Consider the following 27,927-nt stretch of genomic DNA (forward strand, 5'->3'; position numbering starts at 1 on the left):
ACATTCTTGCTTCCCAGGATAATAGCTGCAGAATGAGGCTAAGCCTTTCACACTTTCTCTTTGAGCTCATTGGATTTATTTACCAAGGCTCATCGCATAGATAGGCCCAGCAAATGCCTTAGACAACTGCTTATAACTAAATTAAAAGCTTAAATACAGAGGTTCTCTCCTCACTGATGTACTAGCTTTTATTAAAACTGTGAGCTCTTTATACTTCATCCCTTGCAGCCTCTTTGAATCTTCCTTTTGAGTTTTTGAATGTGCCATGCAGGTCCTAATACACACGAGACAAAAAGACCTGTCATAAAATTCCTGACTTGTTCCTCATTGGCATGACAAAGGGGGAATGGCAAATCCTCCAACTGGACCAGATAATTAGTCTCCTGTGAAAAGCCTGCAATCCACATCCTCTGTTTTCTTCTTAGCTGAGCTTCAACTGTGTTTGGTCAATGATTTTATTTCACCTGTGGAGCCCATAAATCACCTTCCAATACACATTGGACTGTGATGAGTCCTGGTAGATTAGACATCAGCCACGGAAGAAATCATATCTGGATCCACAAAAGCCAGATGTTGCTGGAGCAATCAGCAATCTTTATTTCATGTTATCAGGGTTGGGGCTTTTCTTGGAAGAGCCTTAACTGCACAGTAGGACCACTCCCCAAAGCAAAGCCTAGTTGGATGGATAAAGGCTTACCAGCATCAGGTCTTCTGACATGAGAAAGAGACCATAACAAATCCACGAACTGCATTTTATCCAGGTGACTGTCACCAGATGAACAAAATTAATTCACTGCTGAAACTGAGATAGCCAACACTTACAGAGCATATCTGAAGGAAACTTCATCAGCCACCTGAACATTGCTTAGTTGCAGTTTGTGACCTAAGCCTCCAAAGCAGTTCATCCTATGACTACATTTGTCCCATCTCACAGGAATCAGTAATATCCCATTTAGCTGGAGGGGCAGTTTGGAAGAAACATCTGGGTGTATGGAGCCTACCTAAGGGGCTGAGAAGGTCACAAAGATTCCAGCAAAAAACTCCTTCCCTCCTCTTATTTGCAAGAACAGGAGTCTTGGACATGAAATTTGCAAGAACAGTAGTTTTGGACATGAGTTGAACTTGAGGCAGAGACTTTTCAGTGCTGTCTGTGTCTTGGGAATAAATGTAACAGAAAACGTTTATTTGCTCAGAGAAAGATCTTACTCAAAGGGAAAGATTAACGAATGTGCTGCTTTGGGCTATGCACAAACTGTTAGCTTGTAGTTTATGTTTCCATTTTACCCTGAAAACTCAGTTCAACCACATCAGTTTAACATCTAATAGAGGCTTTGTGATGTTGAAGGAGACAGGTTTCTCAAAAGGCTGTAAAGACAAAGTGAACAGTAGCAGAACAGGTTAGTTAGACTCTTTCTGGTGGCTTTGTTGCCTTTCTCTGTTAGAAAACAGGCTCCTCTTCATCAGCTCCTGTTTTAATGAGGGGTGAACCCCACCAGGGTGCTTCTGTCAAATTTGTTACACCGAGTCCTCCAGCCAGGCTTTTTCTCAGGGTGCACTGTTCAGCCTGGACACTGGATGAAAGTGGACCAATTTTCAATTATTTACAGAGACACAGAAAATGGAAAGAACTTTTGCTGCTGAAGACATTTGTTTGTGTGCTCAGGCTTGTTACCTCTGGAGAGGATGAGAAGCTGCCCTAAGTGCTGTGATTCTTCACACTTTTATCGATCACATCTTAGGTTTTTCAATTCACTCTCCTGGGATTGGCTAACAACACATTTCTGTATCTTATGCCAGCAAAGGCCAGGGAAGCAAAGCATGTAAGCTTCAAGTTTAAAGGTTGACTTCAAGGCAAACATCCCCCCTCACCCCCCTTCCTCCCAGTTTCCGTGTCAGCACCCCTCTCCAGACACATCTCTCTGTTGTGGTCATTAATAGCCTTCAAAATACCAATATTCTTTATCCATGTTGTGGAAAAGCAGAGTGGTTTGTCATGTGCACTGAAAAGTGATCTGCTTTTATATAAAGCCACCTTCTTTTAAGCACAGTTATTATGAAACCCTCAGGAGTCCATAAAGAGTGATGGGACATTTTTCTCTAATGCCAGACCTGTACATCCTCCACCTTCTGTGATTCAGAAGCAGTGTAAAAGGCCATCAACCATTTAGTTGCTGTGATTCATGGCCCTGATTTGTACACTTGATAGAAATATTCAGAGATGAAAGCAGTACCCAGCGCCCCCCCTCCCCCCCCCCCAATATCTGAAAGTATTTTTTGCTGCCATAAAGATGGACTTCTTCCTATTGCATTATCCTCCTGCTTGATATTGGCTGGTTTAGGTAGCAAGTCCCCTGCAACAAAGATTGACGCTTCCTTTAAGAATCATATGGAGTGGTACATAAAGCAATGTCCCCTGCAGATGTGTGTCCTCCCTCAGCTAGGTTGAACATGAGGCACTGACCACTCAGGGGTGTTGTCTGGGCAAAAGTTTACAGGGTATTAACAAAAAGACAGAAACTTCTTCCCCGTGAAGGAATCTAGAAGCTCTCCTAAACCTTCTTGTATTAACTTTGCAGTAGATGAAGGTGTTAAACTGGCATGTGTCTACTGACAAGAGAGTGATCCTTTTAAGTCCTCTTCTTCGTCCCCACTTGTGGAATTTGTTGTGCCAGTGGGACTAAGCTGGCTATAAAACCCTGGCGCAGGGAACCTCCATCCCACTCAGGCAGCCTGTCACCATCTCTCTGCCAAGAGCAGCCTCAGGGAGATCCCCCCTTCCTCTCTGCCGGGCAGGCAGCTGCTTCACCAACGGAAGAGGATGGATGTGAGGTTCACCCAGGTGCTCTGCATGCTCTGCCTGGTCGTCACGATCCAAGCATTTACACGGGAAGGGCTCAAGGAAGTATTTCTGAAGCAGCTGGGGCTCTCTGAGGTTCCTAAAATTCACAAGAGAGACTTGGAGAACCTGATTATCCCAGACCACATAAAGAACAAGTACATCTCCATGCTGAAGCGCCAGAGGGTGAAGCGCCGAGCTTTGCCAAGCCTGGCTGGCATCCTCAGGGGCATCCCTGGACACGCAGGTAATGTTTGTAGCGTCACTGTCGGGAACACTCCAAACCCTCTGCCACTGCCAGGGGGAGCTGCCTACGCTCACTTGGCTGGCAGCAGGATGAGCAGAGCCATGCAGGGAATGAGGTTTGGGTCTGGCTCCGAACCTGAGCTGGGTAGAAGAGGTGCATGTCACAAAGTCTTAAAGATTAACATTCGCTAGTAACAACTTGGCACCTAGAGAGGAGAGGGGGGTTTCACGGTGCTTGCAAAGGGCAGGCTGCCGCTGGAGCTTGATAGAAGAGAAAAGCCTTGGTAGCCAGGCAACAGCTTCAGCAGGTGGAAAAAAGTCGTTAGAAAATGCAGACCTTACAGGTTTGGGGTCAAAACTGAAAGAAAAGCCCTCGAATAAGAATCACACCTCTTTGAGGATGTTTCCCTCTCCCCCATCTTTTTTTCTTCTTCTCCTTTTGTCTGGGAAAAATATCAAGGAGGAAATCGGCTGTGCAGACACAATGGTGTCTGTACAAGGACACTTAGAGCTCGTTTCGCTTTCAAAAGGCACAGACAGCACCCTGGGCAGCAAATGAAACCAAGTTCTCATTGCAAGTGGTGCAGTTTCCTGCTGTCATGCCCAGCTCTGGCACAAAGAGATGCGCACCTTTCGGGGGTCAAATTATATAGGAGATTTCTTTCCTCCAAGCTGTGGAGACTCAGACATAGGGGAAGAATTAGGGAATTTGCAAGACACTGATTCAAGTATGCATTAGAAAAGGTGTGTTTAGAGGCTGTCTCTGCCACACAGGGGAGCGTGGAAGGAGCGTGTTGTGATGATAATTTGGACATTAGAAGGTTTTTCCTATAGGGGTGGTGGAACGCTGAAACAGGTTGCCCAAGGAGGTGGTGGAGGTCCCATCCGTGGTCCATTCAAGGTCCAGATTGATGAGGCGCCGAGCAACCTGATCTAGTTGGAGATGTCCCTGCTTACTGCAGGGAGGTCGGGCAAGACAACCTTTGAAGGTCCCTTCCAACCCAATGCATTCTGTGATAATTGTGGAGGAAGTGTGGGAGCTTTGCTCACCAGGATGGCAATGGCAAGCTGTTCTTTTTTGTTCCCTGTGTGCACAGGCATGCCAGAAGTCCTCTACCCTGGCGCCACCACACGCCAGAACCTGATCTTTGACATGGAGGGCAGAATACCTAAAAACAGCGAAGTGACAATGGCTGAACTGAAGCTCTTCAAAAAGCCTCTGGACAGAGCACTTCTGCCTGCCAGGCAGTCTCATAGGCCTGTCTCCAGCGCCAGGGTCAGTGTGTACTGGGTGCAACGGCACCATGACGGGACCAACAGGACCTCCTTGATAGACTCCAGGTAAGAAAGGGACCTCTCCTGAAGACAGGATTCTACTTGTGGGTTATGAGTCCCGTGGGACGACTTTGAATTTACTGTGTAGGTGCCATTTTCCTCACTGCCTTGTGCAGTCTGTGCCACAATCCCTTATTAAGTAGCAACAGAATAGAAGCTTTTATCTTGAACTCCCATTTACTTGATGCAGTTTCTCACTGCTATAAGCAGCTGCTAGTATTCACAGCGAATGCTTGTTAGTTTTGAAACGACAGCACGACTTCTGTAACCTCTGGTCAGTCTGATGGGGTCACATCTGTAGAAGCAAACTCTAAATCCAGAATGAGTTTGTAAGGGCAGAAGTTAAGGCTGAGATATATGCTGAATTGTTGAAATAATCTGTTTCAAATGATGTTGTGTAGTGTTAAGTGTTCCCCTCGAAACCCCTCCACCTGGCTCACTTCTCACTCACTCTCTAACTCAAGTGTGTTAGTGGCTGCTGGGATTCTTTCCATTGACCATTTCATTAGCTACTTTAAATAAGTAAATTATGCAAAAATACTCCACTACAACCCACCTCTGATTCTGTAGCCTAGAGCTCTGTGGAAGTTTTACAACCCTTGAAGGCAGAATTAGATATCAAACTAATTTTCTGGGTGGGTAGAAACTTCTGGTCCTAATGCACCTAGGACAGGAGCTACTGGAAGTAGTGGTGTTTACCAGGCTGGGTCTAATCCTGCACTGCCCTATTTCTGCATGAGCACAAATGAATACCTTGACATGAGCATGCACAAAGGCTTTCATTCAGCCCTTCAGTGTCTGGTAGATCTGCATGCTTCTCTTTGAGGTGTGAGTTAATGGCTGGGGGTGCTTGCCCGGAGCACTCAGCAAGAATGATCATGTAATCATGGCCTGTGATGATCTCCAGGAAGCAAATTATTCTTCTGCTGCAATAACAGCACTGTGATCCTGGGCTTTATCTGATGGGCTTTCCTCTAATGCTAAGCCCTTGTTGTGCAGGCTGGTTCCCATACGCGAATCAGGCTGGAAGTACTTTGATGTGACACAGGCTGTGCACTTCTGGCTGCGAAACAAGAGGCAGGAGCCAATGTTCCTGGAGGTCTGGATTGAAGCAGAAAGGGTAGGCAGCCATGCCTCAGAAATGGCCAAAGCCGTGCATTTCACTTCTCAGGACCCCAAGGATAAAGGCCTAAGCAAACCTGAATTGGTGCTTTACACTCTCAACTTGGAAGACTATGGGTATGTATGAAATGTCAGTCTGTGCTGTGTCCAGGGTAACTTTGTCCCTGAGCATAGTGTGTATGCCAGGCCAGGGTGTGCAGCTCTTGCCCTTGCAAGAGAGGGGTAGGAAATCTGCTCCTGAATCTTACTCAAAGAATGGTAGGGGGTGGAAAGGACCTCTGGAGATCATTGAGTCAAACACCCCCTGCCAAAGCAGGATCACCTAGGGCAGGTCACACAGGAACACATCCAGTTCTTGAAAGTCTCTAGAGAAGAAGACTCCACAAACCTCTGGGCAGCCTCTTCCAGTGCTCTGTCACCCTTAGGGTAAAGAAGTTTTTCCCCATGCTGAGGTGCAACTTCCTGTGTTCCAGTTTGTATCTTTTGCCCCTTATCCTATCACAGGACACCACTGAAAAGAGACTGCCCCCTTCTTGACACCCACCCTTCAGATATTTGTGAATACCAATATGATCTCCTCTCAGCTTTCTCTTCTCCAGACTACACAGCCCTAAGTCTGTCAGCCTTTCCTCATCAGACAGGTGTTCCAATCCCTTAATCATCCTCATAGCCTCCATTGGATGCTCTCTAGCATATTCCTGTTCCTCTTGAACTGGACACAATACTCCAGGTGTGGTCTCACTAGGGCAGAGTTAGAGAGGTAGGAGAACTTCCCTTGCCCTGCTGACCACACACCTCTTCCAATATTTGTTGCCTCAATATTCAGATGAAACCCAAGAATGGCCTAGGTTTCACATCTCAGGGCCCACCTGTGCTATTAACACCATAGGGGGATTATTTCTCCCACTATCTCAGTTTCCAGTTATGGCACCAGTTCTTGTTTTCCCTCACTGTGAAGGGGCCCTGGGGACTGCAATGAGGAGGTGACGATGAAGTCCAGCTGCTGCCGGCAGAAACACTACGTCAACTTCCGCGAGCTCAGCTGGACACAGCACTGGATCCTTGAGCCAGCAGGGTACCAGGCTTACCGCTGCTCAGGGGGCTGCCTGCAGCCCCCCAGCCCTCTGCGGCGCTTCGGCTATGGGGAGCGCAACTGTGCCGTGGCAGAGAGCTCCTCGCTGCCTGTCATGTACCTTGTCAAGAGGGGCAACCACACTGAGATCCAAGCCGCTGAGTTTCCCAACATGATCGTGGAGAGGTGCAGCTGCCTCACGGATGGCATGGCACTGGTGTGAGACACGGGCAGCCAGCTGGGATGGCACCTGGTACCTGCCTACCTACAGCCCTGCCCAGAGCCACCCTGCTCCCCAGCCCTAAGGCCAGTGAAAAACAGCCTGTGGGGACACTCAGATACCCACATGCAAGGGTCAGCAGCAGCTGGGGTTGCAGCTCTCCTGCAGAGAGGGTGCACTTAAAGCCACTGTCCGTATCGATGGGCTCAGAGGAGCACCCATCTTCACATATACCCAAGTGAGGGGTCCCCAAGAACAGAAACCACTTCTCCAGGCCCCCTTGGTGCCAGTCAAATTTCATTTAATTGGATGGAGCTATCATCCCATTTATTTCAGTTCCCACTCCAGAGCATTTGCCTGGAGCTCCAGGCAAAGGAGGTGCGATCACTCCCAGGTGATGAAGTAATGCATGGCTTCAGTTTTTCATTCTTAGGCTCCTGGTGTTGGTCCTTGCCTTTTCATGTCATGTTTATGGTGAGTTGGAGAGCAGAAGCACTTAGATGTATATATTGTATACACACACACCCCTATGTAGAGACTATGGTTCTATGTATGGAATGTCTACATACATACTGGGTATACACAGATTGTCTGTATGCATGCATAGGTGTACCTAAAACACTGTCTACAGCTCAAAGGAATATATATATATATGCCTATGTATTATATGCATATGCACACATAAAATAGTTTCTAGAACTCAAAGGATTCTATTTTTCACCCCTGCACCATAGGCTTAGCAGAGTTTTAGGCAGAATTTCTAGTCCTGAATATTAAGACTTAGGGCTGCTCACATGCTGTAGAATCAGACCCTTGTTTTTCTAGTTGTGTTGTTAAAGTGGTTTTTTTTCCCCTCCTCAATTCAGGGATATTTTCCAAGTTTTTGTGTGCTCTCAAACTCAAGGAAACAATAAATTCCAATTATTAATGTAGCCATGTGTTTTCTCACATTTATTCTTAGGTGTGAAAGTGGAGGGGGGAAAAAAAAATCTGTCATATTTCTGGATGTACCTCAATGCTCAGCTCCTATAAACATTCCCCCTCTGACAGGTCTCCTCAGTTACCTGTGTGATCCTGCTGGTAAAGCTTCTCTGCTCAGGATGGGACTGGGCTGAATGGGCACGTGGAGCAGAGCCCACACCACCCATGTTTCTCCCTGAGCTGTGGAGTTCTTAAAGAGAAAACCTAGAAGCACATCTGAGAGGCAAGAGAGGATGCTCTCCATGTGAGCTGCAGCAGTGCAGTGCCAGTACCTGCTGGTGCTTAACTGGAGCTGCAGTGAAAAAGAGATGAGCTGCCTCCTCCTCCCTCTCTTCCCAGAGGAAGCACTTTAACCCTGACCATTCCTTATGGAGAGCTGACAAACACATCCCCTGGAGAAATGCACTGATAATGTGGTTAGATTCTTTTTTGAACTCTACTAAACTGCTGGCCAAGGTGTCACCAATGATAACAATTCCCACATTTTGAGTTAGATTCCTCAGTTCATAACCTACTGAGATACTGATAGCTCTGTGGATGAAGTGGTCACTGTGGGATGTGACCCTCAAGTCACTGCTGGTGGGAGGACTCTGAAATGAGTTTGTCAGGCTAGACAGGGTGGATATGGACTAAGTGAAAAGAAAGGCCTATGAGACTCTGCTGTAGCTTTGAGTCATTCATCAGGAAAGCTGAGATATCTAATGTCCCTGATGTCCTGAAGGATCCCAGGTCTGAGGTCATCTTTCACTTATGTAAATGCCTGTGGCAAAAGAAGAGCTCTAAGAGGAGGAAAACCGAAAAGGCATAGGCAGACTCACCAGTTTCCAGTGCTGCCAACAGCACCACAGGCTACTGGAATCAGAATGGGATGAGAGTGATTGATTTCTGGCCATTTCCTTCTCATGACTGTGAAGCATCTATCCTAATGAGATGGGCATTCAGCCACAGTTCCTCTCCACCCAGCTCAGGGCAGGGCATAGCCTGAAGGCCGTGAGCTCAGCTATCTCCATGAAGAACAAAGCTGATGATTTATCCTGGGAGAGAAAGTGCTTGAACTGGTTCCTGCCTGAGAGTGAAGAGCATTAACTTGGCCTTCCCTCCAGACTCCAGTACTTGGACTGCAGTTATCCCCCAGGTCTGGAAGAAATTCCATCCATTGCCATCAGTGCCAGGCTGTCATGTGAAGTAGGAGCAGAGCATCACAAGAGGGATGCAGGGCTGGGCACAGTGGTGTGGACAAAGGCTGAACCCTCTTCTGCTCACCTCTGCCAGGATCCTGTACCATGTCCTGCTCCCTCTGATTTGCATCTGGCTCCCTTTTCCCTGGTGCCTTGCAAACACAAGGTACATAGAGGTGAGTGGTGGGGCTCTGTGGATGTGTGTGGACAACAGGTGGAGACAGGGAGGGGGCCATGGTGGTCAAAGAGACCCAGTGTTACTGTGGGGAGAACTGCAGGTATTGCAGGGATGGGCAGGGCACAAATCTGTGTTGACCACCAGCTGCCACCAGCATGGAGAATTCTTTATTGACGGGGAAGCTGCCCAGATGTCACAGCATCTCCCTCCTCAGTCCCACCAGCCCTCTGCACCCCTCGAGCATAGCTTATGGTACTGGCCAAGAATGTGATGCTGGTTGGAAGCATTCAGTGGAGGCCTGGTGAAGAGGTGATTTATAGAAAGCCATCAGCACAGAGAGCCAGGTTGGGCATCACTAACACCCATGTCTGGCATCTCATGGCCCCATCTCTTTGTGCCCACAGTCTGTCCCTTCCCAGCAGCTGCATGTGGGGCCTCCTGGGCACTTCCAGCATTGCCCATACCATCCTTACCCTGACTGCACAGCACTATTGTCATCTGTTAAAGGGGCTGAAAAATTAAGCTTCTTAATTAAAAATTAACCAGCTGTGCTATTGTCTCAGCATGATGGATGCTGTGGGGAGTTGTTAACCCACACTGGGATTGAACCTTCTGCTTTTGGGGAGATGGAGCATTGCTCCTCAACCTCCAGCTGGCTTTGCAATGAAGATGCAGCAGGCTGGGAGGTTGTACTGACGTGGGTCGGCTCCAGAGATTCCCACAGTGCAGACTCCCAGGCAGGAGGCTGTGGATGAAATATTGCCACACCTGGGGCTTTTGCAGACACCAGCCATCTGCAGGAAATGATCTCCTGGCCTGTCATCTTTAATCCAGGCTGCATTTGCTGTGACACCTTCTGGGTGCTGCCACCTCGCTGCTTTCATAGCTGTACAACTTGTAAGGCGTGCAAAGGCTGTCAAGCTGTCATGTTATCCTTTCCATCTGAGCAGCACCATGGTCTCTGAGGAAAGGCAGAACATCTCATGGACCTGGCAGCAGCGTGGTTCAGCGTTAAACATTTACGTTGTGCGTTCTGCCCCTCAGCACTGCTTAGGCCACACAGAATCACAGAGTGTCAGGGGCTGGAAGGGACCTCAAAAGATCATCCAGTCCAACACCCCTGCCAATGCAGGATCACTTATACCAGGTCACACAGGAACTCATACAGGCAGGTCTTGAACATCCCCAGAGAGGGAGACTCCACAACCCCCCTGGGCAGCCTGTTCAGTGTTCTGTCACCCTCCCAGGGAAATAATTCTTCTTCCTGTTTCCATGGAACTTCCTGTGCCTTGACTTCCACCCATTTCTTTATTAAAAATGTGAATGTGATGCAGACAGAGTTAGGCCACATTACTTGCACACTTTCATTATCAGCAGTGCTAGATTGAGCAATCCCTAACCTCCCCCTTCCCCAGCTGCTCATTAATATCCCTATACCATGACCAGTTCTATGGGAAAACTGTTTGAGTACTGTGTCCAGTTCTGGGCCACTCAATTCAAGAAAGATATTGAGTTGCTCCAACATGTCCAGAGAAGGGCAACAAAACTGGGGAGAGGTCTGGAGCACAGCCCTGTGAGGAGAGGCTGAGGGAGCTGGGGGTGCTTAGCCTGGAGAAGAGGAGGCTCAGGGGGGGCCTTATTGCTCTTTACAGAGACCTTATTGCTCTCTACAGCTACCTAAGGGGAGGTTGTAGCCAGGTGGGGGTTAGTCTCTTCTCCCAGGCAACCAGCAACAGAACAAGAGGACACAGTCTCAAGCTGTGCAGGGGGAAGTTTAGGCTTGATTTTAGAAATAAGTTCTTCACAGAATGAGAGATTGCCCCTTGGAACAGGCTGCCCAGGAAGGTGGGGGGGTTGCTGTCCCTGGAGGTGTTTAAGAAAAGCCTGGATGAGGCACTTAGTGCCATAGTTTAGTTGATTAGATAGTGCTGGATGATAGGTTGGACTTGATGATCTCAAAGATCTCTTCCAACCTGGCTGATTCTGTGAAAAAAACCCAAAAGGCAGAGCAGGGCAGTGGCATCATCAACCACAGGTGAGCAGAAATCGCTTTCAAAGATGTAAAGGTGTTAAAACAATAGACATCTTCTGGCACTATGGAAGGTGCAGAGCACTCCTGAGGTGTTAAAAAACCATGTACATGTGGCACTCTGAGACATGAGGTGAGACCTCACCTGCACTAGTGTCCAGCTCTGGGGGCCTCAACAAGAAGGACATGGACCTGCTGGAGCAGGTTCAGAAGAAAGCCACAAAGATGATCAGAGGGCTGGAGCACCTCTCTTAAGAAGACAGGCTGACAAAGTTGGGGCTGTTCAGCCTGGAGAAGAGAAGGCTCCAGGGAGACCTAATAGCTGCATTTCAATATCTGAAGGGGACCTACAGGAAGGCTGGGGAGGGACTGTTTAGAAGGGCTTGTGGTGATAGGACAAGGGGCAATGGTGTTAAACTGGAGCAGGGGAGATTTAGGCTGGACATGAGGAGGAAGTTCTTTACAATGAGAGTGGTGAAATATTGGCACAGATTGCCCAGGGAATATGTGGTGGAGGCCCCATCCTTGGGGATATTCAAGGTCCAATTGATGGGCCCCTGAGCAACATGGCCTAGTTAAAAATGTCCCTGCTCACTGCAGGGGTGTTGGACAAGATGATTTTCTAGGATCCCTTCTAACCCAGTGCATTGTTTTACTGGGCACAGTGGACAGTTGGATTTCATGATCTTAGAGGTCTTTTCCAGCCATAATGATTCCATGATTCTGTGTGCACAAGGAGAAGGAGGTGTGTGCTATTCATTCACATGAAGGGCTTCAACAGATCTGCTAGTCCCACACAAAGTGAAGCTCTTGTGGAAGTGCTCACAATGGCAGCCTGAGCTCAAGCTTATCATGAGCATGAGCTCTGACTTGCCTTCATGGCACTGCTCACAAGACGACCTCTGAGGTCATATTTAATGGAGCTGGACATGGGGACAAAATTTCTATCTCTTGGTCTCATGAAAGCTTTTCTCTTTGAGAGAGGCTGGGGCTGGACAGCAGCACTTTCTCTCTCCATTATCACTTCATTTTAGGAGTGAAAACAAAAGTTTTAAACTGTCCTGCATGCTGCTGCTAGTGGAGTGGCCTGTCTGATCCTTCCACAGCTTCATTTCAGCCAAGGCTGGGCTCTCATTTTCTTTCAAAACCTAGGAGAGCTGCAGCTTTCCCCTGCTGGTGAGACCTTATTTCCTCACCCTCTTTGTTTTTCCCTCCTCCCTTTGCATTTCACAAACTCCTACCAAGAATGTCTGACACTTTGCCTTTCAGAGCAGCCTTCTAATTGCCAGTGTAAGTGGAAAGGCAGATGCTCAATCCACATCCCAGCAAAGGTGATAATCAGGGCAGCTCCTTGGGATTTGGGTGGGAACATCTGGAGTCTGGGAAAGGGGAACCCCAAGCAAACAAGAAGGGGGAGGTGGAGATCCTGCAGGACTTTGATATTTTTAAGAGGAGCCTCTTAATGGTCTCAACATCTCCTGGGTTTTGCCTTTAATTTAATGTGAAAGCCTCTGTCCCTGTGCACAGGATTTGCAGCCAGGACTTGAACTCCTCTGTCCATTTTTGGAACAGGTGATCCCACAGGACTTTGATAGGTTTGGAGCTGCCTCTTAACAGTCTCAACAGCTCCTGGGTTTTGCCATTAATGAATTCCAGGTGGGTCAAAACCATTAATTGTGTCTGTTTCTGGGCTTGGCAGAATGATGCAAACGTGACCCAATATCCCCTCCCTCCAGCAGCCTGTACACCAAGGGACAGAGCCAGGTCAGGTATACTGCTTCAAGGCTGAGAGTTTCATTTGTGCTGCTGAAACTGGACACAGCCTCTGCTGTTAGCTCAGTGCCACCTACAGTAGCAAGTGCAGAAGCTGTCAGACTCAGAAAACCCAGAGAAGTTCCAGCACACTCGAGCAAACCAAGGTCCAGATGAAAACACTGAAATGGCTTTTTAGTAACTCATTTATTTGTCCCATTGGCAGGGGACTGTGTGAGGAAAATGGGCAAGGAGCCTTTAGGTTGAAGCCTGACAGCTGTTGCTGCGTGTGGTTGCTGGTGCTGATCTTTCTAAACTTTTTTTTATGACCTGCCCTGTTCCCTGCTCGCTTTTGTGTATTAGATGTACCTGCATTTCTTCCCAAGGTGTAGAGATGGATCTGCCTGAGGAGAGGCAAAGCTTTGTGTCAGTGTTTTGGCTAACTGATTTTTCTAGTCAATAAACTCAGAAATGCAAGACAAAGATGAGGCAGTGCTCTGGAACTTCGAGGTAGAATTGTAGAACTGTTTTGGTCAGAAAAGACTTCTAAGATCATCGACTCTAACCCTCAACCTAACACCACCTTGTCCTGAAGTGCCATGGCCACACATGTCCACACCACCAGGGACAGTGACTTCCCCTCCCTGGGCAGCCTGTCCCAAACCCTGACCACTCTTTCAGGAAGGAATTTTTTCCTAATATCCCAGATGCAGGCAAACAGAGAACAGTTTAAATGTGCTTTAACAATTTAGCCCTGAAGTGCCATAACTTATGCACTCCGAACACAAGTGCTAGGTTTGTGGAGGATGGTGCAATTACCACCACTGCAGCTATCTGTCCCTCCTTTTCGTAACTTCTTGGGATGCTAATGAAGCTTGTCTTGTGGATGTGAATTTAGAAGTTGGAGATAGTCAGTTGAAAGGGTACCAAGGACTTTTCTTTATCCACATCAACTGTATTTGCAAACAGGTAACAGTCTCAAATCCATCTTGGGCTCTGTTTTGGACTCACCTCAACACCAGTTGCTGCATAAGAAATAAATTCCACTCTTCCTAACTCCACCATCACCACCAGTAGAGCCATGACCTGTTTCTTACCAACTTATGCAGAACAGAACTGTCTTCTGGCCAGCTGCTGGGGTAGCAGGGAAGGCCCAGGGCTCACAGCGACACCTGGTGACCTGGGGCCCCCTAACTCACACCAGGAAGCAGAGACACAGACAAGCCTGAAGGGCACTGAGCCTTTCAAAAGCGTTTTATAACCACTCATGCCTGGGAAGGTGGCACTGGGACAGAAGGATGAACTGTCAGGTTAAGCAGCATTTTGGAGCAGCTGTGCCAACATGACTGATCTAACAGCTTGCCTGCAGAGTTTGGCAAGAAGAAATCACAGAATCGTTTCAGTTGGAAGGGACCCTTAAGCTCAAGTCCTCAAGCTTTAACACCCTCTTCTCAATCCAAAACTTCACAGCATAAACAATACAGCTTCTGAAGATAGGTGGCAAGACTACAGAACTGACTGCAATTTCAGATGCAAACCACCCAGGTCAGAAGCATTAAATACACACAGGTGAAGCCCATTTCCCATCCACTCTGGCAATTCAAGTCTTAAGCCAAATTTAAAACAGAAGAAAGGATGGGATGATGTCAGGAGAAATTTTCAAGAATCTCTACAAGTCACTCCAATAAACATAGAACCATAGAATGGTTTGGGTTGGAAAAGACCTTAAGGATCATCTAGTTCTAAGCCACTTGCCATGGGCAGGGACGCCTTCTACTAGATCAGGCCCTGTGTAACACGATCCTGAACACCTCCAGGGAGGTGGCATCCACAACCTCCCTGGGTAACTTGTTCCAGTGTCTCACCACCCTCCCTGTAAAGAATTTCTTCCTAATATCCAGCCTAAATCTACCCTCTTCCAGCTTGAAGTCATTCCCTCTCATCCTATCATTACAAGCCCTTGTAAAATGTACCTCCCCAGCTTTCTTGTAGGCCCCCTTGAGGTACTGGGGGGCTGCTATAAGGTCTCCCCAGACCCTTCTCTTCTCCAAGCTGAATGGCCTCAATGCTCCCAACCTGTCCCCACAGGGCAGGTTGCCCAGCCCTCATAATATTCTCCAGCATAGAGCAGTAAAAATCTGAGATTTGAGGCACAGAACACTTAAAGCCTCTGAGAGAGGTGGCAGCTGCACCTGTAGCCATGTGAGCACGCTGTCCTTCCAGCAAGGACACCCTTGCCACCTCCCAGGATAACTCCCTGCAGAGAGATTACAGCATAAAGCACCCCCACTGCAAATATTTGAGTTCTTGAGAGACCATTCCCTTGTTTTTGCCTTAGGGAAAGAATTAAAAAGCACATTCTGTTTCCCATTCAGCTTCACAGGATCTCCCTGTTATCAACCTCCAGCAGCCAGCATGGCTACTTCATTGTCCTGAATTTAAGGAGGCAATTCATTCTTTTCCCTCACTCAGATACTTTTCCTAAGCAAAGTAAATAGCCTTACTTAGCTTCTAGAAGTACTTACACACATGAATTTCTATCATACTGATACCTGTTGTTCTTTAACTTGATAGGGGCTGCCCCTGGGGGACAAATGAAGGCACAAACCCTGTTGCCATATGGCAACAAGACTCCAGAAGTACAGAGAATCTCAGAAGTCCTCCCAGAAGTCCTTTATTGTAGCTTTTTAGAATCCCTTGCATTACAGAGTCAGAGTCCTACTTACAGAAGTAGTCCTGGAAGCCCTTAAGAGACAAAGCAGCTAACATTAGTCCTGAGCATATTCCCAGCAGCATCCCTACACCAAAGCCCTTGCCCATATGAAGTAGCAAATGAACAGAAGTCCCTAGCAGCCCTAACCAAAGCGCCTCTTGCGCACTCTGGCTCTTTATTTGTACTCTTTGTTATCAGTCCCTCAACCAGTAAACCCCAACCACATATATAAGCTTAAAATCTTTTCCAGTAAGAGGTGCCAGCATGTCAAGGAGGTGGCTTCTGCAGCACGCTGCAATCAAAGGGTGCCAATGTGAGGATGTTGTTCTTGGCACACATGGAATGTTATTGTTCTGCTCTGTGCAGCACGCTAAGGAATTGGTCAGCTAAGGAATCATGCACTCTGCACGTGCCCAGCAGCTGCCTTCAGAACAGTGGGTGCAACAAGAACCCACAGAAGCACAGAACAGCTTATTTATTGATGTATATTGGCTTCATCCATATAAGAATTATTTAAAGAAACTTCAGCTTCTAAGCCTGGATCACAAATTCAACGTTTCTCATTTGACAGTTCTAACTGCAACACACATTGAAGGAAATTCAATATAAAAGCTAAGAAAGGATTGCTCTTCTCCTTGAAGTAGGTGCTGACGGTGTCATACAGCCACCTTCCAGAAAACATTCAGGCTATTTCATTCCAGGTGTCCTGCCTGTTACATCAAGGCTTGATATAACCATTTGTAAAGCTTATCACAAAAGACAGTAGTTTCACACCTTTAACACTGGACATACTGAATGAATCATTAACTGGAAAGTTACTGTGTTACATTAATCAAAATCCATTAAGAACAGAGCAAAAACTATCCAGGGCTGCCAAAGTATTCTATGTGGCAGTACAGAATGACAAAAAAGATTTTAAAGCACCTGTGTACATAAAAGGGTTGGGGTTTTTTTTTACATCACTTTTTTTTCCCTTTAGAGGGCTTTGCAAATAAAGCAGGATCAATCTGGTCTCTAGATAAACCTCTGACCGAAAAAAGCCTGGCTGCTCTTTCCTTCAAAGTGCCTCCACATTTCAGTCCTAAAGACATCAATTCCATCTTCAGTTTATCTAAGCCAAGGGCTTCCATTTCAGCAGCAGAGTTGAATGCCAGCAGATCTATTGGTTCCGCCTCCTGCAAAGAGAAAAATATCCCATCACACTATTACTATTTTCTTCAGGGGAGGGACAACCACAGACAGAAAGCTTCACTTATAGTTTCATAGTTTCATTCAGGGTTGGAAGGGACCACAAGGATCATCTAGTTCCAACCCCCCTGCCATGGGCAGGGACACCCCACACTAGATCAGGCTGGACAGAGCCTCATCCAGCCTGCTCTTAAACACCCCCAGGGACAGGGCCTCAACCACCTCCCTGGACATCACATTCCAGGGTCTCACCACTCTCATGGTGAAGAACTTCCTCCTCACATCCAGCAGGTCTTAACAGAAGACCTTCAAATAAGATTACCTCAAAATCCTAATTACAGCTGAGTAATGTGTGTTATGTTGGACAGTCTCATTCTGCGTGGTAAAAACGCTACCCAGACAAACCACTACTGCCTGGGTAACAGGCAAATCTTGGCAGAGGGAACACACCCAAGAGGAGGCCTGAATGCTCAGGTGAGCTTTGTACCTGGTGTCTGACTGTGCTGCTACAATTTTATTCCTCCCAATGCCTCTGCTAGCTAAAGGCTCGCTCTAACAAGTCCGGATAAGCTGCAGATGTGCTTAGGCTTGCAATGTATAGAATTATTAAGATTGGAAAAGACCTCTAAGATCATCAAGTGCAACCTCCTACAAAACCTCCAAGCTGCTCAGAAGTGCTGCTCATTTTAGATCATACCAACACTGCTGAACTTGTACAATTATTCCACTAGAATTAACACACTCTACTTGTGATAGAGGAATGCTAAAAAAAGGGGGGAAAAAAAATTCAATTGTCTCCAAAGGAGTGGGATTAAATACTGGCAAGTAGTGGACACTGGTTTTATCCCCAGGGAAGTACTTCCAAGAAAATGGAATTAAAGCAGCCCACCACCTGACCCAGCAGTTCAGCAGCTTAACCTTGGCTTCAAAGCTAGCAGCCCCTTTTTAGCCCCATGCAGAATAGAACCAACATTCTCCCCAGCAGTAGCAGGAAGAGGGATGAGTAGTTAATTCTGATGCAGTTACACTGTACTTACAGAAATAGATATAATAGCACCATCTTTTTAGTAAGATTAACCACAAAAATTAAGTTCTGAAGCTCACATCTCATCCTGCCACAAAACACAGCCAAACAAAAAGATTCAAATTTGATCTCAAAAAGGAAATTAGTGTATTTACAGAATAACTGAGGGTGAAAGGGACCTCGACACATTGTCAAGGTCAGGGCCTTGCCCACAGAAGAACACAGAATGGAATTGTTAGGGTTGGAAGGGACCTCAAGGATCATCCAGTTCCACTCCAGCTGCCATAGGCAGGGACACCTCACACTACAGCCAGTTGCTCAGCCACATCCAGCCTGGCCTTAAAAACCTCCAGGGATGAGGCTTCCACCACCTCCCTGGGCAACCTGTTCCAGTGTAGACGGACAGGGAATAGGAAATTCAAATGCTGGAATTCAGTAACACACGAAACATACATAAAAATCTAAGAGCATTTTGTTCAATACTTCAATGTAGTTGTTAGCCCTATGCTACAGTGGTGGAGTTAAAGACTTCAGAGCAAGAAATAACAGCAGTGAGAGTGAGGCTACTCCATTATGAATTCAGTAAAAACAATTAACACCAGCAGAATTTGAACCTTTGTCCTGCTAAGCACACACAGAGTCTGGTTGCCTCATTATTCTCATCCTACTTTAAAAAAATAAATATATATATCCATCAAGGCCTACTATGAAAATATTTCCACCTGCAATAACAATCTGCCCACTGCATTGGTGGAGTTTCCTGTTCTAGGAATAGACATGGCCTCACAAATACAGAGCAAAAGGTAAACAGCAAAGAGTGGTAAACATCCTGTTTAAGATATGCCAGCTCTAACAGTGCAGCAAATGACAAAATCCTCCTTTATCAGATTATATCCCCAGCCTTTTGCCATCTAACTGGACTGAAGTTTCATTTACTAGAATTCCCACTGGCAGCTGATGGCAGACTTCCTGCTCAAGATGAGAAAAGGCATTGGATTATCTAATCTGAGCCACTCCCTAGACCAAAAAAAAGTCACTTTTTGTTTTATTGTTGGAATAAGGCTAGATTCTGTACCCCTACACATTTTTAATAGCAATTATTATGCAAGAAGCAATGAAACACAACTACTGTCATATTTATTGGCAAGTAATAGTTGGGGTTTCTTTCAATTCACTGGGAAAAGCAACATCCTCTCTTGGCTGGAAGACCAAAGCCTCATTGGCTAAAGAATCTCAGGCACCCTCCTCTGAATCACCAGGGAAAGAACTTCAAGGTCAGCATTGCTCTTGATCTGGCTGAGGGCTGTGACACCAACCCAAATTGCCAGCAAAGACAATCATATGGCAAAAGTACAGACCTGCTTCCACCACAGGTATACTGGAGGATCCATTTCAAAACCACTCTTCCATCACCCTCTGCAGTTCAGATGAACTAACACTGACTCACTAGTGCAGGACTTGCTCTTTTCAGACTTTTTACTATCAATGAAAAACTGAAAATTGCAGCAGACCACTAGGGTTATCTATGAACTAGATTCAAGTCTTTTTAGAATGAAAACTTCAGTCTGATCAGCTGATTCATCAAGAGCATCTATGTCAAACAACTTCTGATTTAAAATTTGAGGTAGATTATTAAGATCAAATAAGGTTATAAAGAGTCAAATTGGACAGTGTTTGGTAACATGTCAAAAAGCATGGATAAGTCTTTCATCCTACAGAAGAGGTTTATTCTTCCTCCCTCATCCAATGAAGAATTTTGGATCCAGAGTGCATGTATTTATGTAAAAGGAGGAAAACAAATAGAAGAAAAAACAAACCCAATGCCCAAAACACAACAAAACCACACACAAACACCCCCAAACACACAAACCAACCAACCCAAACAAAAACAACAAACAAGAGAAACAGGTCTTGAGAAAGATGACAGACAGCCAGGGCAACTACATCCTAGTAGAAATTCTAGACTGTTAAAATCTTATTTGAGTTCTTCCTCAATCCATTCTCCTCAGCATCTCTCATGACAATGCTGCCATACTGCAATTCAGTCTTTTCCACTGAGACCAAGAGCCTTCTCTGGCTGCAGTTTCCATTAACTTGCTACATTTCATTTTCCAAAGTCATATCATACATCTTCAGCTAAGGGGTTTTTCTTTTGAACCTTGGGGTTGGTTTTGGGTTTTGCAGTTTGACTGAATCTTTGGAGACTATTAGCTTCTTAGGGAGACTTGGATTCTAGTTCAAGCATGTACATCGAATGCATTGAAGTCACAGGGTACAAATCCCCACCAGGATCCACAATGGGAAAAGTGACAGCAAAAACAGCTGAAGAAAAGAAATGTAACATTTTGTACTTCATACTTACTGTGCTCTGTGACTGGTTTGTTTCCTGTGCCTTAGAAGCAGCATTTTCTTGCTCCTCTTCTTTCAGAGCTTGGGTTATTTCATTCTTTTCTTGGGTCTCTTCCTTCAAGGGCTTTGTCACTTCACTGTTTTCTTCATCTGGAATTTCAGTGTTCCCACCTGAGTTTGGCTCTCCTTGCAGATCTCTTTCAGTACCTTCTGGCTGCTCCAGTGGTTTCTCAGCTGCACAACTAGCTGGACTATCCTCTACAGAATCCACAGAGCTGCTTGAGCATTCATTTGATTTTCCAGCAATTTCATTAAATCTGCTTCCTGATGGACAACTTCCATCAGATGCAGGAGGGGAATCATCTTCACTGTCATCCTCAGAGTCTGAACTGTCAGCATCATCCAATCCTTCCAATCCCAGCCTGGCACAAGCAGTATGTTACAAATTAACATTCACCTATTTTAACTTCCAAAACAAACCAAACCCCCCCCCAAAAAGAAAAACCAACACCAATTCTCCCTCACTTTTCTTTCTAAACTCACTTCAGAGAGATACAGAATATTCCAGCAGCCATTTAGGATAATCTAGTAAGTGAAAGAGCTGCTTACATTCCCAAACCAGTATCTTTTTACAGCATTCCCAATACAGAAATGTGTGCTACCTATTGCTACCCCAAACACTTAGATCATTAAGACTTCTTTTTCATGTTACTACAGGTGAAAGATGCTGGGGGGGGTTAAATCTTTTGAAGTTCACTGTTAATTTAATTCATTAATGAAAAGAAAAGGACAACGAGAAACAATAAAACATAATGTGCCTATTTTTGCAAATAAAGTTTGTCTGCTCCAACTGGGACAGAATTGTATTAACACAACATTTAGTTTCACTGCTCTATTTAATTATTTGAATTTTCTTATCCATAGAATGGTTTGGGTTGGAAAGGACCTCCAAAGGTCATCTAGTCCAACCCCCTCTGCAGTCAGCAGGGGCATCCTCATCTAGCCCAGAGTCCTGTTGAGTCTCACTTTGAGTACCTCTAGGGATGTGGCCCCAACCACCTCCCTGGGCAACCCATTCCAGAGTTCCACCACTCTCATAACAAAGAACCCGTTCCTAATATCCAGTCTAAATCTGCTCTTCTCTAGTTTGAAGCCATTGCCCCTCTTCCTGTCACTCAGGCCTTTGTAAACAGCCTCTCTCCATCCTTCCTGTAAGCTCTCTCAGTTACTGGAAGGCTGCTATTAGGTCTTCCCAGAGCCTCCTTTTAAGCCTACATCTCAGGCAAAATGTTGGTTTACTTGCATGTACCTAAACTTTCATCCTGTTCAAAACTGAACACCTGAGTGTCAAAGCAAGGCACAATGCTCACCAGAAACATTTTCTTTTTCGAGGTCTTGTTTCATTCTTTCCAGATTCACCTGGACGCTTCCGACTGTCACTGCTTTCCGGTGACACCATTTTGCTTGAGGTAGCCTGCAACCCTTCAAAACAAAAGTTAGAAGTCCATTTCATCAGCACACAATTCATTCAGCTTGTAAACTCCACTGATTTTTATTTCAGATGCAATTTAAAACAGCAGATGAAAATAATCACTTTTGGTGCACATTTATGTAGACACAGAAGCTTCAAAAGAGACTCAAACGGCAAAGCTTTCACACACAGCTTGACTAAAACACAGAGTTAATTAAAGTTGGATTCCTGAATTGAACTCTCAGCTTCTATACTCAGCTTTTAAGTTTCATTATCAAGCTGCCAGCAAGGCAAGACTCCATGAACAAATAAAATAATTACAGAGAACAGGAAGTGAAAGAGGATATTTGCAGCTGGATTTAATTCCTAGCATTTTACAGAAGACCTGTTTGTATTTTATTACTTCACTGAAGATGATGTCATTTTTACAGCTGAACTGGCAACAATACCTTCACAGAATTTTGCTTTTATGAGGTAACACTGTACCATAGCAAGATGGAGCATCACTTGTATCTTGCATGCTCTTTAACACAACTTAGGAGAAGCAGCAGCCATAGGAAAAATGATGTCCACCATTTTACTGGCATTTGTCATTTCATTCAGTTAAGAGTCAGTCAGCAATTAATTTCTTAAAAAGAAATGTTCATACTGGAGTGGGGCTACAGGGACTTTTAATTTGCTTTATTTTTTGAGGAGATGAAGTGAGGCTAAGCTGCAATACCTTTAAGGACTGAATCTTCCAGTCTCTCAGCCATTTCATGACACTGCCGTTGGTAGTCGGCATTTGTGAAGACGTGCTTTGGCTCCACAAGCTTCCGCTGCAGCCTTTCCAAGCGCCTCTGCTCTTTTTCTGCCTCTCGTTCTGCTTGCTGCTTCACCCATTCAGCCATCCTGCAGAGGACAGGACCATGAAAATCAAGTTGCTGAATCACAGAATCCATTTCAGGGGCTGAAAGGGACATCGAAAGATCATCCAGTCCAACCCCCCTGACAGAGCAGGATCACCTATACCAGATCGCACAGGAACACGACCAGGTGAGTTTTGAGTATCTCTAGAAGGGGAGACTCCACAACCTCCCTGGGCAGCCTGTTCCAGTGCTTCATCACCCTCACAGTGAAAAAATTTTTCCTCATATTTACATGGAACTTCCTATGCCTCAACTTCCACCCTTTGGTTCTCATACCTGCTAGAATGAGAGACAGTGGGAAAAGACAACTGACAATACCCAAGGGAAAGACTAAAGGAATATATAGAAATTCTGTTAAAGAGGAGAGTTTATTTCAGAGCCCAAAAAGAACAGTAAGCTCACATATGCCCAATACTATGGTCCTGCAGCTTCAGAGAGAACTTGTAAGAATCCCAGATGAGAAATCTAAGAGGTGCAAGAGTGGTACAATCACATCTGTCAGGGAGGTGGTGGAGTCACTGTCCCTGGAGGTGTTCAAAAAAGGACTGGATGTGGCACTTGGAGCCATGGTTTAGTTGTCAGGAGGTATTAGGTAATAGGTTGGACTTGATCTCTGAGGTCTTTTCCAACCTGGTTGATTCTATATAATTACAGAAGAGAATCCTGTTGGCTTCTAGTCCATCTGTGTTTAAGATTTGACTTTTGCTGGTTTTAGTGTTCAAAATGAAATTTCACTGCTACAGCAACTTGTTATTTGAGCTCTGACAGCAAGCTACACAGTCAGATCATTTAAAGCTCTAGCTTCCACAAAATGCCTTACGCTTTTTCATGATTGACATCCCGAAGTCTCCTTCCACTGAGGTCTCGGCAAGCCTCTCTATTTGTTGTCTTCTCAATCTGAGCACCAAGTGCTCGCAGCATAGATCCAAACCCTGAGAGGAAAAAAAAAAGCAATCAAGAATTAGCTACACAGAAACAAGAGGTGAGCCAGTACACAATGAAAATACAGTGAATTCAACCCTTCCCTCTCCCTTAACTCAACTGAAATGAAGGGTAAGCTGAAAGTTGCACTATGTTGGGAAGTTATCATTGGGTGAAATGCTGAAACGCAATGGGGAAAAAAAAAGAGTACTCAGTGCTTACCACACCTCCTTTTTGTGTTGCTGACATGACACCAGATTGACTCTAGGTTCACTGGAACCTGTGCAGCACTCCTACCACAAAAGCCTATTTCTGGACATCCCCAGTAAAATGGTTTGAAATATTTTTTGTGTCAAGATAACATTTTGGATCCTTTCCAATTTAGCCAAGATATCCCTTCCCCCACTAAACAAATTCCCTTTACAAAAGCCTAACAAAAAATACAATTTTTTTAGGAGATGACATTAGCCACTTCATCAAAATGATAATGGTGAACAATATGATGCTGGAGAGCCCCCCAGAATGGATTTCTAGACACTCCTCAGCAACTAATTATTCATAGGCAAGACTGCTAATTTCTCTCACTTGGTCCTGTGTTGTGTTGTCTGCAGCTTCTCAGAGACATGTTTAATGACCTCAAAAACCCAATGTGTATTAATACTAAAGTAATTTGAAAGTGCTGAGCACTGAGTTTTAACTAGAAGCTGAACATATCTATACTTCAGGGCCTCAGAAGTACCTTTAAGGAGTGTTACAAACAGTAAGTGAAGCAGACAGCCAACTATACCAGGAGGCAGAAGTAGGATTGTGCTCAGCTAATAACAACCAATTGATGCCATTGTCAAGGAGACCTTTTGTAACTCATGAATCACTCTACTGAAGTCTGCATTTTGAACAGTAGACTTAACCACTACACCTAGCCAGGTATGGTGTCCCCCCACAACAATCAATAAAGCGTTCACTAAGGTTGCAAGTGCTGAATTAGGTCTGGTAACAAAATGCTCCATTCTCTAAGCCTGAATAATCATAAAATGGCTCAGGTTGGAAGGGACCATAAAGATCATCTAGTTCCAACCCTCCTGCCATGGACAGGGACACCTTCCTCTAGACCAGGTTGCTCAAGGCCCTGTCCAACCTGGCCTTGAACTCCTCCAGGGAAGGGGCATCCACAACTTCCCTGGGCAGCCATAGTTCCCTTTAGGTCATACAGTAAGTCTCAATAGTTCTGACTTGTGTTTGTCTGCCTGCTTTTATCAGGCTTTTAAGTTACATGGTGAAAACAAGAGGAAGAAAAGAATTTTAGACTGACCCACATGGCACATCAGCAACACATAGCAAATCACAGAGGGAGTATTCTGAGTCATCCCAGGATAACTGAAAGTGATGATCAAATGCGATGAAGCATCCTTTACACCGCACCACTTCAAGGGTGCTTAAAGAAACTGCAATACCTCATAACCAAGAAGATTTCTTTCCAGTTCTATCTAATACTGAAGAAGGCAAAGCAGAGCTGCAGTCTGATGGAAAGATGCACTTTTCAGTGCAACAGCGAGAAAATTCTGAGACCTGGAGTCAAAAAGCAAACAGACTCCAAGTACACTCAAATACTCTGCTAGACTTGTTTCACCCATCATGTTCCACTTCAAAGAATGTCTACATTATCAGTAGTGTTTTTTAACACAATCTCAACTATAAAGCAATTTTTATGCACATTACAGATTTCTACTAGCAGAGCTAAGCTGACCAGGGATGCAAAGGGCTGTGCCATCAAAGCCTTGAACTGCACTGAAGCTTCCCTGGCCATTTTCAGCTCTGCAAAGCAGACTCTGGTTTCAGGTGGTTGTTTTTTTAAGCTAAGAATCTAATTGGTAAAAAAAACAGTTAAGCTACAAACCTCCTTTTCCACCACAGAGTCTTGGTTCCAGACTATAAACAGCTCCATCCTGCAGTAGATCTTCATCATTAACCAGTCGCCCGTTACACTTCACATACAAGCTTTCTTCAGGAATATTCTAAAACAAGCAAAACTGAGTCAAATAGAATGAAGAATTGTTTCAGCTGGAAAAGACCTTTAAGATCACCAAGCCCAACCATTACCTACCTCTACCAAGTCTGGTCTTAAACCATGACCCTCAGCACCACGTATCTGCATCTTTGAAACACTTTCAGGGATGGGAATTCAACCACCTCCCTGACGAGCCTGTTGTAGCATTTGAGAACCGTTTCAGCAAAGAAGTTTCTTCTACTATCCAACCTAAACCTCCCCTCTCATCCTATCCCTTGTTACCAGGGAGAAGAGACCAACCCCCACCTTGGAGTTGTAGAGAGCAGGAAAGTTTCCCCTTAGACTCTTTTTCTCCAGACTAAACAATCCCAGTTCCCTCAGCTGCTCCTTATAAGACTGAAAATAACTGACTGGAAATGAAACATTCTGATAAAGAAATTATTAAGGAGTAACACTTCCCAACTTTCAACAGGCACAGGGAGAAAGCAAAAACAAGACAATTGTAAAAGCATTAGCATTCTCTGTGATACTTCGTTCAAGTCCTGTTTACTCAGGGGTTAAACAGAGTCTCGTAAATATAAATAGGGAAAAGTTGTACTGTAGAAAAACTGACACTAAGTATTTAAACAAAACTCAGTATTTTATGCGCTACATAAATAGTTTAAATGCATATATTCTATAAACATAAGAGACTCTAGGGCTGTCTTATAGCAAAGCCTCCTGCTCAGCTAAGCGACAGGAACAACGCGTACCCACATCTGCGATGTGCCACAGCCCAACAGCGGCCACCGAGACATAACCCCGAGCAAGCGCAGAGACAGACCTCAGGGTCTCCCGCCTGAAAGTGTCCCTTCTTTATGCAAGCCTACCTTGGCCGGGGAGACTGGGTTCGATGATCTCCAGAGGTCCCTTCCAACCCCTACCGTTCTGTGACCGTGCAAGCGCTGGCCCGCTACCCACCGCCGGCACCAGAAACCCGGCACCCTCACCCCCCACCCAAGGCCTGAGGGGACGCCGCAGCCCCACACCCACCACCGTCCCCTTTTCGCCCTCTGTCACTCACCAGCTCCTGAGCGCGCTGAGAGAGAAGGGAGCGCACGGAGCCGCCGGGGGGCAGCGGCAGGAGCCGGGCCCGCGAAGCCAGCGGATCCCGCACCAGCGCCGCCATTACTGCCTGGTACGGACAGCTGCCGCCCCGCGTGCGCTTATGACGACAGCGGCGCACGGGCACGTGACGCAGGAAGGGGCTTGCGCGCGCCGATAAGGGCCGTCCCTGGGCGGGAAAGCGGTTGAGGTCGCGCGGGGTCTCTCTGTCTCCCGGGGGCGGTGCAGGCGGGCTGCTCACAGCTGTTAGCTGCCCCCAGCTGTTAGCTGCCCAGAGCTGTTAGCTGCCCCCAGCTGTTAGCTGCCCCGCCTTTCCTTGGCGGGTTTCTCTTGGCTTTGGGCTGCTTCATGGAATGGTAGGGGTCATAAGAGAGCTCTGGAGATCGTCGAGTTAAAACACTACCTGCTAAAACAGGGTCACCAAGACCAGGTCACACAGGAACGCGTCCAGGCGGGTTTTGAAAGCCTCTAGAGAAGAAGACTCCACAACCTCTCTGGGCAGCCTGCTCCAGGGCTCCAGCACCCTCACAGTAACGAAGTTTCTCCTCATGATGAGCTGGGACTTCCTGTGTTCCACTCTGTCCATTGTCCCTCATCCTACCCCAGGACGCCACTGACAAGACTGTCCCCTTCTTCTTGGCACCCACCCTTCAGGTATTCGTAAACATGGCTCACATCTCCTCTCAGGCTTTTCTAAACTACACGGCCTCGGGTCTCCCAAGCTTTTCACGAGGCATGTTTGGGGTTTTTTTAAGTGCTGGAGGCTCAAAGTGGACTCGAGGCAGCCTGAATTCCTGGTGTTTTGGAGTTAGCCTGGTGTTTTGGTCTTCTTAGGCACCCAATTTATCACTTTTATACCTGCAACCTGTATTTTCTTGTGTTTTTAACTTTGGGGCAGTCCTTTTAGGGACCAAATCATTTCTGGACATGTAAGATTGAGTGTGAATCCAGGTGTTTCCTAGCAGTCAGCCTTTGGGAATGAAAGCACTGGAGAATGGCACCCTTGCCTAGGAGGGAACGGAGCTGACCACACTATACAGAGCCTTGCACCGGAGTCTCGGTATCTCGTTTTAGGAAACAGCCTTGAGCACCATTTGTCTGGAATGTGTTCCTCGGAAATGCCTCTGTCTCACAGCTTCAGTGATAGCAAGAAGCTACTGCAGAGAGCAGTTTCTGTCTTTGTACCTTTCTGCACAAGACAGCTCTGTCATTCTGATTCAGACCACTGTGTGCAACCAAACAGGTTGTAAAGGCTTTTTACAACCTGTCACATCAACTGTAAGCATGCAGCAGCA

At 45.9% G+C, this 27,927-nt stretch overlaps 2 protein-coding genes across 2 annotated transcripts; one reads left to right on the forward strand and one right to left on the reverse strand.

The window, feature by feature from the left end:
• Positions 1–2,809: 2,809 nt before the first annotated feature.
• On the forward strand, positions 2,810–7,717 carry LOC137448848 (left-right determination factor 2-like). Its single transcript, XM_068153743.1, has 4 exons — positions 2,810–3,083; positions 4,180–4,423; positions 5,417–5,656; positions 6,498–7,717. Exons 1-4 carry the CDS (start codon positions 2,819–2,821, stop codon positions 6,832–6,834), a joined length of 1,086 nt encoding a protein of 361 aa, XP_068009844.1. The 5' UTR covers positions 2,810–2,818; the 3' UTR covers positions 6,835–7,717.
• A 7,883-nt stretch (positions 7,718–15,600) lies between these two features.
• On the reverse strand, positions 15,601–26,729 carry SDE2 (SDE2 telomere maintenance homolog). The gene is made up of 7 exons (XM_068153576.1): positions 26,592–26,729; positions 25,418–25,535; positions 23,423–23,534; positions 22,416–22,585; positions 21,594–21,705; positions 20,237–20,645; positions 15,601–16,837 (listed from the first exon to the last, which is right to left on the reverse strand). The coding sequence occupies exons 1-7, from the start codon at positions 26,694–26,696 to the stop codon at positions 16,622–16,624; spliced, it is 1,242 nt and encodes a 413-aa protein (XP_068009677.1). The 5' UTR covers positions 26,697–26,729; the 3' UTR covers positions 15,601–16,621.
• Between the last annotated feature and the right edge of the window lie 1,198 nt (positions 26,730–27,927).

This window comes from Melanerpes formicivorus, unplaced genomic scaffold (genome assembly GCF_026170545.1).
Source record: "Melanerpes formicivorus ecotype bairdi unplaced genomic scaffold, bMelFor1.0.p_v2 SCAF_26, whole genome shotgun sequence".
Taxonomy (NCBI): domain Eukaryota; kingdom Metazoa; phylum Chordata; class Aves; order Piciformes; family Picidae; genus Melanerpes; species Melanerpes formicivorus.